The sequence below is a fragment of the Raphanus sativus genome, unplaced genomic scaffold (assembly GCF_000801105.2).
Source record: "Raphanus sativus cultivar WK10039 unplaced genomic scaffold, ASM80110v3 Scaffold0377, whole genome shotgun sequence".
Classification (NCBI taxonomy): Eukaryota; Viridiplantae; Streptophyta; class Magnoliopsida; order Brassicales; family Brassicaceae; genus Raphanus; species Raphanus sativus.
The window spans coordinates 1-13,074 of record NW_026615697.1 but is presented as its reverse complement, the minus strand read 5'-3'; the positions used below and the strand labels follow the sequence as shown (position 1 = coordinate 13,074).

Below are 13,074 nucleotides of genomic sequence, written 5' to 3'. Positions count from 1 at the left end.
ATAACTTGGGCTGGGTGATTTAAAAAAATTAAGACTTTGGCCATAGATGATTTATAAATGGTTTATTAGGCTAACGTTATGATATGTGCACCTATTATCATTTTGGCCATAACAAAATACGTACATGAATATTAGGAGCAATGCAAAATAAAGAATGCCTATTTTTTAGGAAAGTCGTTTTTAAAAACTTTATTGTTCTCAAATCCTTTTTAGTTTAAAATCTAATTTAGGAAATCATTTAATAAATTAGGAAAAGACATGAATTACTTAAATGTAGGATTATTAAATACTTCAGTGGCATAGACTTGTAAATAAATAGTAAATTTTAGGGTTAATCCACATGTGTACTTCTGTTTTAATAAAGTAGATGAACAAACAAAAAATAGATTACTCCATTTATGGAATAAATTTCATTATGAAATATGATATTGAATTGGGTTGGAGCATTTCTTACTTCATATTCACTTTTACTCCATTTTGGAAATATGGAGTTGAGTTGGAAATGCCCTTAATAGATCAAAAGTGTATGAGCTAAAATTCAACTAATTTCCCAAAAACTGGTATCAATAGTTTTATATCCTCCTAATCACATTAGCAATTTAGTTAATAGTAAAAATCAAATCCAGAACAGTTCCAAAGCCTCTTCTTACTTAAAATTACACTGTAACTGTTTTGCTTGCAAAATATATTTTATTCATTAAAAGATTTAACATTTCAACAAATAATATACATATCAATATACAAATCTGCATATAATACATATACCAACTAGTAAATTAATCGGAAAAAACCTTTTGATAAAGTTTAATAAGTAAAATATAGTCGATCCTCACAGAAGATTAAGGTTATTAAGGGTTAGCTAACTATTTCGCCTGGTGGTGTTGAGGGAGCTTCGGCCCCAATACGCACCCGGGTTCGAACCGCTGGCCAGGCAATTGGGGTATCTAATTCCCCATAGTACCAAATGGTCCGCCTCGCGCCGAGGGGTTAGGCCCCTGGGGGTGGAAGTCCCTCCAGGTTAAACAAAAAAAAAAAAAAAAAAACTATTTCGCACCGTAGTCCTCATCTGGTCGGCACTTTCTTACATAATGCACTCCAGCTTAACTTTTTCTTCCATTCAACTTCAATTAAACAAAAGTATAAAATACTTATATTTTTATCTAGTGTATATGGTTATATATCCATTATACTTTTGAGTTAAATAATAACCATCGGATCAAAATGGATCATGATCTCTGAATCCAAGATAACCTAAATAAATATAAGTGACGGTTAGATATGTGTGTGGTCACAACTTTATCACCACTTTTTCCATTTGAAAAGAATTGTTACAAAAAAACTCAAGGAATGTGTTAATTTGTAAAGTCAACTATTTTAAAAAGAAAGTAGTAAGAAAAACGAAAGTAGTATAAGTTCGACACTGACACAAATTATTAAACTACGTGTTCTAATTTCTTTAAAAAAATATTATTTCTTCATTTAAATATCAAAATTATAAATATGGGTTGAGTCTAATATATGACTATGACAGGTAACATAGTAGTTCATGTTAGTATTGTTGTTGTGTTGCCATCTAAAGTTGAAACTCAATAAGACAAGAGTCTACCTGTCAGACTAGGATGAGCACGAAGTTCAGTCTTTGGCACTGAGTTATATGACAATGATCATTTGCAAGAGATGTCACATTGGAATATCCAAACCATATCTTTGAATTCATTCTCATTTTGAATGGTAAGATAGCACATCGTGTCTAACTTGTACACCTCCGAACGAGTAGGAGATCCAAAGAAGGGTTCTTGATCAAATTTTCTATTATAGCTCCATGAGCCGTGGCAAGTGGCAACTAACTGGATCCACGCTCTGCTATCGTGCTTGCGTACATTGCTTCAAGTTTAGTTCCAATCTCATCAATCACAAACACTTGGGGCATGTAGTTTTCTACTGCTGCTATTAGCACCTCAAGGCAAAGCAAATTACATACGTATAAACACATATGCCAAAGGCACATAAGAGCCCTAACCATATTTCGACGTGTACGAATCAGAACAAGACACGCCAGCAAAAGGGTCACATTTCTGACGTCAGTATCAACAGCAAGAAGCAAATTTATTCCATCCAGAAAAGGAATCCAAGAGAGTTTTATTAATAGAAGAAGTGAAGCAAATGATTGTCTTCATACAAAGCTTACAAGTTGTGATCATACAACATAAAAGGAGATGCAAGTAGGATTTTACATCCACTGAAACTTTGTGGTGTTTTTTTACTGAGTATCCAGTGCAAGATCATGCCAAGCTTCTCCATCCACTTGCTGAGTTTCCTGATCTGAAACAATCGCAAATGCTTTAGTCGTTAGGAGAAAGCCCTAAAATTAAAAGTTTTTCTCTCAAATGTAATTTCACAATGTCTGAAACAAACAAGAAGTGGTCTGTTTCCATTGGTTTCCTAAATGACATTTCCAGATCTCAATATGGGGTGTTTAACATCGTATGCATCAACGTAGTGAATTCAAGGTAGCATTTTTTTCAGACTGTGTAGTAAAACAAAACCAAACCAAAGGGGAAAACATACTGGTTTCTTCAGTATCATCAGTCCTAACAGCAAGCACTGGAGGCAATGGGAGATCTGCAAACAATAAATAAACAATTAATATCTGATGGAAAAATAGATACCAGAATGATTTCGAGATGGAAGGTTACCATCATCAGGGAGAGTGTCCCTCATCCACTCCTCGTCCACAATGTCTATAAGCATGCCAAGACTCACTTCTGCCATTAGAATCCCTCAAGATTTCTACAGGGAAAATGTTCAAACTTCAGATGATAACTAACATACCCATAACTAACTGAAACTATCTACAGATATAGCTTAGACGGAGAAAGAAAACAAATATTAGTGTTCTATGAGGAAATTCGTCGAGCAGGTGGTGAGCAATGAGGCAAAAAAAAAAACAGAAAATGATTAGAGAAACAAAATTTTAAAGCCAACCTTTGAAGAAAGACACGATTCTCAGTACGAAAAAACTTGCTTGGATTGAATTAGTCAAAATAAAATTTGCAAATAGACTGGCTTGTTAGAGACGAATCGATAGAAGGAGAAAGCCAGCAGCGCGCACCACACTAGCATTTAGGTGATGATTGTTCGGTTTGAATAAATCGGTTTTGGTTAGTTCGGTTAGCACTAAAGTTACCGTACTGGACCGAACAAAAATTCGGTTAGGATGAATCGGGTTTTCGGTTAATTTATCCTTTAAATAAGGCTACCTTCCGGCTCATTAAGAGGGTTTCTAAAGTCTTCGTTAAACTTTAAACTTAGGGTATCTATCTCATTACATACGGTCCAGAGCTAAGCCGGACACAACACAACAGCCACCGATCACTCTCTCCACCCATCGTTTCAGGTACCTTCTTCTTCTTCTTCTCCAGATTTTCTCCATTCTCACGCTCACCTGGAGAAGTTGTTGTATAAAAAGGTGGTTCCTTTATTAATCTCAATCCATTTCGTCGATCCAGTAGAGTTAATTTAGTGATTTACCTCGCGATTCATGTCTGCAAACAGCTCAAATTCGATTACCTGACAATGGTTTCAGTATAAATCTTAAAGCTTTCTGTTGAATTGATGCATTGATTTAGGTCTCTCAAGTGAAGCAAATGAGTTCTTCACCATCGTTGGAGATTTTAGGTACACACATCTCTCAAACTCTATTTGAGGTATAATCACAGAGAGGTTACTTTTATCTAAAGCCACTTCCTTTTTGTTTGTTTGTAGTTAGAGACGCTGAAGGTTTCGTTGTGTGGAACGGTCCTCCTTTTAGTAGTAGCAACGGTCAACCAGCTCCCAAGAATGAGCGTGTGTCATGCTCTAGCACCAAGTTCAGCCTCGATGGATCCAAGTTCATGGCCGTTAAATCTGATGGAACCATCAGTATCTACGATTCCGCCAGCTTGAGTGAAGTTCGGTCGTTCGCGGTAGCAAATGTCACGGCTGCTGAGATATCTCCGTGCGGGACTTATCTACAGACCTTTCAGAAGGCCACTACTCCCCAGGAGAAGAACGTCTCCCTTTGGAATACTGACACTGGAGATCTTGCGCATAGTCTTTACCAAAAGTCCATTACTAAAACCACTTGGTAAGCTGCTCTCTTTAGTGCTTACTAATTGTATTTGTGATGATGCCTATTATACTGCTTTTTAAATGATATGTTATGTTATTGCTGTATAGGCCATCGATTCGCTTCTCTCCTGATGAGTCTTCCGCGTGCCGTTTAGCTACAAATGAGGTGCAGTTCTTCGACTCCAAAGATTTCTCTAAAGGAATAACATCCCGGATCAGAGTTCCTGGCGTAGCTGCGTTTGAGCTTTCCAAAACCCCAGCTTCCCATGTTGCTGTCTTTGTTCCAGAAGTGAAGGTGCTCTTCATTGCTTGTGCTATACTTTGTATTCTAGTGCAATAAGTTATCTTTTTTTTTTTTTTCTGTCTGAAAGCTGTATAATTGTTTCATTCGTGGATAAGCTACTCTGACATGTTAATGCTTATTACATAAATAGGGGAGTCCAGGTAGTGTCCAGATATTTGGTTGTGGGAAAGATGCTGAGAGTCAGCCAAGTGCTAGACGGAGCTTCTTCCGGTGTTCCTCTGTGCAGTTTAGCTGGAATCATGGTTCCACTGGACTCCTGGTGGTTGTACAATCAGATGTTGACAAGACCAACAAAAGTTATTACGGGGAAACGAAGCTACACTACCTTACCGTAGATGGCACACATGAAGGCCTTGTTCCATTACGTACGTCCTAAGCTTTTGTATATCTCTGCTCTCTTGTTGTTTTTGATAGTACTGACTTTCTGGTACTTTGACAGGTAAAGAGGGACCGGTTCATGATGTTCAGTGGTCCTTCTCGGGTTCAGAGTTCGCAGTTGTATATGGCTGTATCCTTTATTTCATTAGCTATAAGGACTTATCTGTTTTACCTTAATGTTTTCTTGTGCATGTGACATGTTAGTATCTTTGTGTTCATGTTAAGAGATTATTTTTCTTCTATATGTTTCTTCTTGAATTCGTCTCTTTGAACTTTTTTTTCCTTAAGTGTGTCTTCAGTTATGCCTGCTTGTGTGACAATCTTTGACAAGAAGTGCAAACCTTTGATGGAACTTGGCGAAGGTCCTTATAACACTCTTCGATGGAATCCAAAAGGGAGAAGTACGGTTCTCTTCCTCATCCCTATATTCTTTTATCTTTCATTTTAAATTGAGTGTTCGTGTCCGAGCATAGTTGGTAACTTTCAATCGATTCTACAGTTTTATGTGTGGCTGGATTCGGTAACTTACCTGGTGATATGGTAAATAACGATCCCTCCTGCTCTTCAAATTATATATTGTCCACATGATCTTCTCTACATGGTTGCTCAATGGATCTAGTTACACATTTCAGACATTCTGGGACGTTGTCAGTAAGAAGCAACTAGGAAGTAATAAAGCCGAGTGGTCTGTAGTAAGTGAATGGTCTCCTGATGGGCGTTATTTCCTTACTGCCTCAACAGCACCAAGACGTCAAATCGACAATGGGTATGTTAAACTACCTTGCCACAATATTGAACCCCGTGATATCGCACTGATATGGAATGTTTTGTGTTATCTATCCTCTTTGTTCTGACTGAAGGATTAAAATCTTCAACTATGACGGAAAGCGTTATTTCAAGAAGATGTTTGAGAGACTGTACCAGGTATATCTCTTAACAGCTTTGGCTATCATGACTACAAGTTGTGTTACTAAACTTTTGACATGGTTATTTACCTACAGGTTGAATGGAAACCGGAGTCTCCAGAGAGGTTCGATGAGATAAGTGAGCTTCTCAAGTCAGTTGAATCATTGAAACTCGAAGGGGGCAAATCGCAAGGTCCGAGTCTCTCTTTTTTTTTTCTTTTTTTTTTAACTCTTAAAACCTGTGTTGATTGTAAGAAAGTTTTTGTAAAACTTATCTTGTTCTTAAATGATTCTTCTTTATTTTAGGACAAGGATCAGCTCAGAAGAAACCTGTTGTTTCCATCCCCACCGTAAAAAAACCAGCTGCATATCAACCTCCTCATGCTAAGCACGCAGCTGCCATTCAAGCTGAGGTACTCGTAATGAACTTTTTCTATGATCTCACAACTACACAGTCATGATTGTGGGACCTAGTTTATCCCAACCGGGTTTTAAATTGGTTCTGGCCTTAACTTCCCCCACTGTTACCGTTTTCCATTGAATATACTGGCTTCACATATCAAATGTCTGATAGTTTCATGATTTGCAATTGCAGTTGCTTGGAGTAAACCCAGCAGGGTAAGTCTGTTATCTTGCACTACATATATAATCTTAGAAACCATCAATGGTTCTTTTGTTGATGGGTACTCTGTTGTTAAATACAGAGAGATGAGCAAGAACGCTCTTAGAAACAAGAAGAAGAGGGAGAATAAGAAAGCGGCAGGGGCTGCTGCTTCTGGGTCTAATAACGCCTGATTTAAGAAGTCACCCCAAGATATATTGTATTCAGTGGAGATTACAGTTTTGAGATTATTGGATGGTAATGAAATATTCCCATAGAAGTGACAGAGAACGTTATGTTGATCGCTGTTTTTTCTTCTCAAACGGTTTTTTTTTATCAGCTATGTTAAATTTCATTTTGTGTTGGTATTAAGACTACTATTAATCTACCATGAGTGAAGCCAAATTATTGTACATTTGTACTGTTCACCAACTTGGTACGCATCAAGCATAGTCAGCACAAACACGAGAAGATGTATTTATAAATTCGAACCTCAAGGTTTGTCCAAAAACTTACATTGAGAAGATAAAAGAGGGCAGAGTAAGTTAATGATATGCACGAACACGAACTCTAAAATGTCATGATGATAGTGTCATATACATGCAGTTTGAGCTACGTGTCTATCTCAGGATACTCAAGTCTCACATCTGTCGTTCTATACTTCGATTTGGCTTCCTTTAAACTCTTTCTATCTCTGTCTCTCTCCTCCCACCTCTCTCTTTCTTCTTCGGAGATCTTGTTAATTCTGAGTGTTTTGGTTATAATGGCAACATCAGCTCATAGAGCATACGCTTTTGGTAGAGCCGACGAGGCTACACACCCTGACTCTATTAGAGCCACGTTAGCTGAGTTCCTCTCCACTTTTGTCTTCGTCTTTGCAGCTGAAGGCTCTATCCTCTCTCTCGGTTCGTACACACACCCTTATGATAGTTATGATTCTATGTTTTTAGGTCTCTTACATATGTGATATAACTTGTGACTTGTGACTGTTGTGTATGTGTTTTTTCTTGTTAATCTCAGATAAGCTGTATTGGAGCCATGCAGCTCATGCCGGGACAAACACACCCGGAGGACTGGTGTTAGTAGCGTTAGCTCATGCTTTTGCTCTGTTCGCTGCTGTTTCTGCAGCCATCAATGTCTCTGGTGGACACGTTAACCCGGCCGTCACGTTTGGTGCTCTTATTGGTGGCAGACTTTCTGCAATCCGTGCCATCTATTACTGGATAGCTCAGCTTCTTGGAGCCATCCTCGCTTGTCTATTGCTAAGGCTTTCCACAAACGGCATGGTAAGACTAATTAATATCATATATTCTTTGTGATGTGAGCTAGTATATTGTGAAGCAATGGTTTAAGAGTTTTGTGTTCATGCAGAGACCAGTTGGTTTCCATGTAGCATCAGGTGTTGGTGCAGTTAATGGACTCATTTTAGAGATCATCTTAACATTTGGCTTAGTCTACGTTGTTTACTCGACTTTGATTGATCCAAAACGTGGAAGCCTTGGGGTTATAGGACCACTTGCGGTGGGACTCATAGTTGGGGCAAACATCTTGGTGGGTGGACCGTTCTCTGGTGCGTCAATGAATCCAGCTAGAGCCTTTGGTCCAGCATTGGTTGGATGGAGATGGGATGACCATTGGATCTATTGGGTCGGACCATTCATCGGTGGTGCTTTGGCCGCTCTTATATATGAGTACATGGTCATACCTACCGAGCCACCTACTACGCACCCCACCCACCAGCCTTTAGCTCCTGAAGATTACTAGATGAGAGTTTCCTTTTAGTTTGGATGCTTCTTTGTCCCAAACTTTCTTTGTATGTGTGAAATCACTTTGCATAGAATCTTTGTTTTGATGCTACTCTTTGTTTGTTGTAATAATAAGAATAAAGAAAGATTTGACAATGAGATATTTTGGTATTTTCACCAATGTATATGGATACAAGTAACAGTATCTAAGCTAAATTGTTGTTTAGTTTTAATCTGAAAAAGATTCTTGTGTAATGTGCTTCTAGCAACAGATGCTTCACAACACAGTCCTTCCTTGCTTTTGTTGTTGCTATCATGTTTCCACCACATTATCTACAGAACTTGAATCCGTTAAACAAAACATAATGGTTCTTGTTTATACATAACTAAGCAGTGATAGATCATACAAACCTTGAAAAGAGGAAGAGAAAGTTACATGTCATCAAATCTATCTTGTTCAAATCTATCTTGTTCTTGCTCGGATATCTAGTCCATCAAACAATCCCACTTATCAAACTAATAGTTCAAGAATTGTACTGGCTGACGATTGCTTGCTTACCAAGCAACAGTCATCCAACTTGCACGAGACATATTGAACCATCTGGATCAAAAACCCAATCTTCAGAGACAGCATCCCATGTTTTGCTTGAATCATTTCTCATAGATCTTGAAAACAACTTCTTGCTCTCACTATCACTACAACATTCACTACTCTCAGATTAAACCACTTCATTCTGGTTGCAGTAACACAAACCATGTCCTAAACATCTAGAGATCTGTCCTGAACATTTTCATTGTCAAACCACAAATACAACTGATTCATAATGAAGCTAACCTGGACAATACAATGGTTTGTTAGTGTTGATATGAATGACAGATAGGTAAGAAACAAAGTATTGCATAATGGTTTCTCCATTGTTTAAATCGGCTTGTGATCCAAAGCCATACGCACTAATCTTGTCGTAGCAAACTCATAGATCACCAAGCTTGAAATACTCTATCATAGCATTGTCTTGTTGATGCCACAAATGAAAAAAGATACTCAACAGACTATTTGAATAGAAGAAAACTCAGTTGGCTTTTAATATTGTCGGCAACTACATAATAAAAGAAAGTTAATATTGTCGGTAACCACATAATTCTCGAGACCATTGGCGTTTACGTTGCCCAATTACATTGAGAATAATATAATTTATTGATTATGTGAGATAATCTCATTCTTTTTTTTTGTCAACGAAAATTCATTCTTATAACTGAAGTATAATAACAGATATCTTAGCAGATACTTTAGTATTTTTAATAATATTTTAAATAATTAGAAACATTTTTCACGTCACAAATTCATGTAGTCTAAAAAATTTAAGAACTTATGAGTAAAATTAGGTTTAGATTACGTGGAATTACACAATTCCAATAACTAGCTGATAATGCAATGTGATTAACACTAGTTTATCCTATATATAACTGTAATCAAGCTGTATACATCATTTCAAGCAACTTCACAACAACATGATCTTTAGTTTTGAGACCAACATGAACTTAGTAGTATTCATTAGCATCGTATATAACTATTGATTAACAAGTATTTAACAATGGATCTCTTCTTAATCAATAATCACAGACAAGAAAAACATGATTAACGAATAAGACAAACCTCTAATGACACGGTTCTTAATGATATGGTTCAGACCAAATCTCACAGTAGTTAGCTATAGGATTAATGATTATAATATACTTATTTTAACTATAGAAATTCTGTCACAAGTTTTCACGTGTAATATGTAATCCAAGCAAGCAATGATGTGACAATAAAGTTTTTTTCTCATACTATTTTTTTTTCTCATACTAAGTTTTCCCTACTGCACAACTATCGACTATTGTCAACTTTATCTGAAAATAATCACTGACAAATATTACAAGTTTTATGTTGTTATACGGGATTCGGCCAAACAAAACCTCAACTTTGCACGAATTGCCAAAACAAACATGAACTTTTGGGCTGGCCAAAAAAACACTAAACTTTCATTGACTTTCTAATTAATTAACAATGTTTTCGTTGACTTGATAATTTAGCACGCCGTCAGTTAACTTAACATACGTCGTTTATTGTTGGCGTTAAAGTAAAACGACGTCGTTTCATCTCATTTGATACGACGTCGTTTTACTTTAACGACAACAAGAAACGACGTATGTTAAGTTAACTGACGGCGTGCTAAATTGGCAAGTCAACGAAAACATTGCTAATTAATTAGAAAGTCAATGAAAGTTTAGTGTTTTCTTGGTCAGCCCAAAAATTCATGTTTGTTTTGGCAATTCGTGCAAAGTTGAGGTTTTGTTTGGCCGAATTCCCGTTGTTATACATCACCATGATTAAAAACTAAGACATGATGTTGATCGGAGAGTGAGTTGAGGGAGACAAACCAAACAATAGTAGTTTTTAATATTATTAGCCGAAAATGAAGACCATAATTACCCCTAGTTCTAGGATTTCCAAGAGAAGAAGAGACCTTTCCAAAACTTCGTTTATTAGAGATTTGTTTTTAGAATGAGAAATATAATTCCAAATGGTTTTAAAATATAATTGAGAATTAAGAGATCAATTTTTCCAAATCAAGGATTTCAAGAAAAGAAAAAGAAAATATATTACCTTGAGAAGAGAGAGTGAAAGAGGTTTATGAGAGATTTAATCTTTATCCTCTGTTTCAATCTCTCTGTTCTAATTTGAGATCTTTATCCTTAAACTCAAGTCTACCAAAATTAATAAAAACTATAAAAATTTAATAGTTTCTCGTACTCTCTCTCTCTCGTTAATATATATAGACTTATTTCCAATAACACTTTCTTTCTTTAAAATGGATTCTGAAAAAAAATCTAAATTATCATGTTCATCTCCATAAAATTCTCTTAAATACCAAAGATTTAAAAACTCAGAACTTTTGAATTGAGGGACTATAAAGAAAAGTGAGAAGTAGTAAGCTCTAGAATAGGATAACGTTAATACAATACTAATAAATATTCTTGCAAATATTTATACACACACGGTTCGTGGAGTAATCTTTAAAACGTTCAGGAGCCGCTTTCCTTGACCACGAGTTCTGACATTTTTGTTGCCAGTGAACGTTGGAACCATTCGAAGCAGCTTTTCGTACTCTGTTGCATTAAGGTAACCACCCAACCTTAAAACCACCGTATCTACTGCCTTTGAGTGTTGCAGCACAAGTTTTATGAAGGAAACCACATGTTTTGACTTTGCTCGCGTAGCAACAACACAGTGTGAATAGGTCTGCTTTGTCGTTGGAAAGTCCCCATATTCCAATCTCCAGCATCCATCAGGATTCAAGCCTTGCTTACGCAAGTGTCTGTTAAACTCCGCATCCTGAAGAGAGAGTAACAAAAAGAATGTTCAAGTAAACTATGAAAACCGATGTCCAATTCTACAATATAACTCTGTCATAACACACACACACACGCACATAACTGTCACTACTCAGTAAATAGTTATTATTAAACATAAAAAGAGGGGTTCATCGTAAAAAAAAGAAGAAGAAGAAGATACCGGTATGCCTCTATAAGATATTGTGTTAAGTGTTATCTTCTGTAATCCAGGTGAGTTTTGTAGCAGCCTTGCTAAGGAAGGAATAACAGAGCGAACAACCATCGTTGTAACAGTCAAAGATTTAGCCTGGAGTTGGGGAAAAGGAAGACCACAAAGCTCGGCAACAGATAGAAGCTAACAAAAGAAAGAGAGAGAATTAGAATGCCACAGCGAAAACTGTTTTTACCAATGTGTGCAGACTCTGCAACCAAACCAGATAAGGTGGAAAATATTACCTGAAGGACGATTGGTCCAATAGTAAGATTCTCTACGTTTTGCAACTTTTGTAGCATCTTTAGCACCATATCTTGATGAAAACCATCACCCCTCGTTGTTTCTCCGACATAGTTTAGGCTGAAATAAGCATCGGTTAAAGAGGAGACATCCACTAATGTACATGGTTCAAGAGACCCAATCAATTTCAAATATTGGATGTGTGGTGCTACAATCTTTAATGTTCCGAAGTATGGACCAAAAACTATCTCCAACCTTGTCAGCTTGGGTGAGTTGCTCAGATCAAGATGACCAAGTTTTGGACAGTTAATCAATACCAGGCTTTCAAGCATTGGACAACCAGAGAGGATATTAGCTAGGGATTCATCGGGCAGACTGAAACATTCCAGAGACAAGTTCCTCAACGATGTCCAAACGACCGTAGGTTTGGGAATCATGTTGCGATAATCATAGCTGCCACGATGACCTAAAGCCAATCTGAGCTGCTTTACAGAGGAATTGGTAAAGAAAAGATCTGGAAGCACATTATCGGAACCGATAATGACGAGAGAGATTTTGTCAGCCTCCCGGGACAGAGCGAGCTCGATCCAGCTATTAACATGTGATGATGAAGTTAAAGAGGAGTTATTAGGATTGAAGGTAACATGGATATGGAAACTCGTGAGTTTGGGAGCCGTGAAGAAGCTAGCTAGGGTTTTGCTTATGGAAACAGGATGATGATCCCATGTGTGGCAATGAAAGGAGAGAGAAGGGGTTTCGCGCCATACATGCTTCCATCGTTTGGACAAGGCGGAGGTTCTGACTGCGTACTCTGTCGGAATGTAGGAGAGGATGTGTTGGAGGACCTCGTCCGGTAGTGAGCTGATGAAATCTGAACCGCCGTTTGAACGGGAGCGGTGGCTAGGGCTTCTTACGGTGGTCGAGATTCCGTTACTCTCACTTTCGACCCTCTTCGTCATACTGTATTTTTCTTTTTCACAATTGATGAGTAAATTTTCTAGGGTTATATAACGCGAAAATCAAAAGAAAAAGAGGATTATCTTTTTTTTTTCGCAACAAAGAGGATTATCTATGTTGGGTTTAGAACCGAACCGGATAAAAACTCTTTTACTAGCAACTATGTGTTTTCCTGCACCATGTGCATTAAAAAAAATTTAAAATATTTTTAACAGATAAATATAAATTATATTTAATATTTATTA

At 37.2% G+C, this 13,074-nt stretch overlaps 4 protein-coding genes and 1 long non-coding RNA gene across 6 annotated transcripts; 2 read left to right on the top strand and 3 right to left on the bottom strand.

Annotated features, from left to right (window-relative positions):
• Nucleotides 1-2,085: 2,085 nt before the first annotated feature.
• Nucleotides 2,086-3,143, bottom strand: LOC108836704 (anaphase-promoting complex subunit 13). The gene is made up of 4 exons (XM_018609825.2): nt 2,986-3,143; nt 2,697-2,790; nt 2,569-2,622; nt 2,086-2,322 (listed from the first exon to the last, which is right to left on the bottom strand). Exons 2-4 carry the CDS (start codon nt 2,770-2,772, stop codon nt 2,261-2,263), a joined length of 192 nt encoding a protein of 63 aa, XP_018465327.1. The 5' UTR covers nt 2,773-2,790; nt 2,986-3,143; the 3' UTR covers nt 2,086-2,260.
• Nucleotides 3,144-3,289: 146 nt separating this feature from the next.
• Nucleotides 3,290-6,713, top strand: LOC130502010 (eukaryotic translation initiation factor 2A-like). Its single transcript, XM_056996826.1, has 14 exons — nt 3,290-3,397; nt 3,630-3,678; nt 3,766-4,126; nt 4,219-4,405; nt 4,545-4,779; nt 4,854-4,922; nt 5,092-5,193; nt 5,292-5,332; nt 5,425-5,558; nt 5,653-5,716; nt 5,794-5,890; nt 6,004-6,110; nt 6,293-6,315; nt 6,402-6,713. The coding sequence occupies exons 2-14, from the start codon at nt 3,648-3,650 to the stop codon at nt 6,490-6,492; spliced, it is 1,542 nt and encodes a 513-aa protein (XP_056852806.1). The 5' UTR covers nt 3,290-3,397; nt 3,630-3,647; the 3' UTR covers nt 6,493-6,713.
• A 230-nt stretch (nt 6,714-6,943) lies between these two features.
• LOC108834527 (aquaporin TIP3-1) lies at nt 6,944-8,202 on the top strand. Its single transcript, XM_018607863.2, has 3 exons — nt 6,944-7,203; nt 7,319-7,584; nt 7,670-8,202. The coding sequence occupies exons 1-3, from the start codon at nt 7,062-7,064 to the stop codon at nt 8,060-8,062; spliced, it is 801 nt and encodes a 266-aa protein (XP_018463365.1). The 5' UTR covers nt 6,944-7,061; the 3' UTR covers nt 8,063-8,202.
• Nucleotides 8,203-8,247: 45 nt separating this feature from the next.
• LOC130502011 (uncharacterized) lies at nt 8,248-9,107 on the bottom strand. The gene is made up of 3 exons (XR_008939994.1): nt 8,879-9,107; nt 8,455-8,739; nt 8,248-8,376 (listed from the first exon to the last, which is right to left on the bottom strand). It is a non-coding gene; the product is annotated as an uncharacterized LOC130502011 (long non-coding RNA).
• Nucleotides 9,108-11,000: 1,893 nt separating this feature from the next.
• On the bottom strand, nt 11,001-12,876 carry LOC130502008 (F-box/LRR-repeat protein At5g02910-like). Of its 2 annotated transcripts, XM_056996824.1 has the most exons (4): nt 12,128-12,876; nt 11,875-11,992; nt 11,600-11,773; nt 11,001-11,419 (listed from the first exon to the last, which is right to left on the bottom strand). In XM_056996824.1, exons 1-4 carry the CDS (start codon nt 12,829-12,831, stop codon nt 11,072-11,074), a joined length of 1,344 nt encoding a protein of 447 aa, XP_056852804.1. In that variant the 5' UTR covers nt 12,832-12,876; the 3' UTR covers nt 11,001-11,071. The 2 variants fall into 2 exon arrangements, with proteins under 2 accessions (XP_056852804.1, XP_056852803.1); XM_056996823.1 differs by having other exon boundaries at nt 11,875-12,875.
• Between the last annotated feature and the right edge of the window lie 198 nt (nt 12,877-13,074).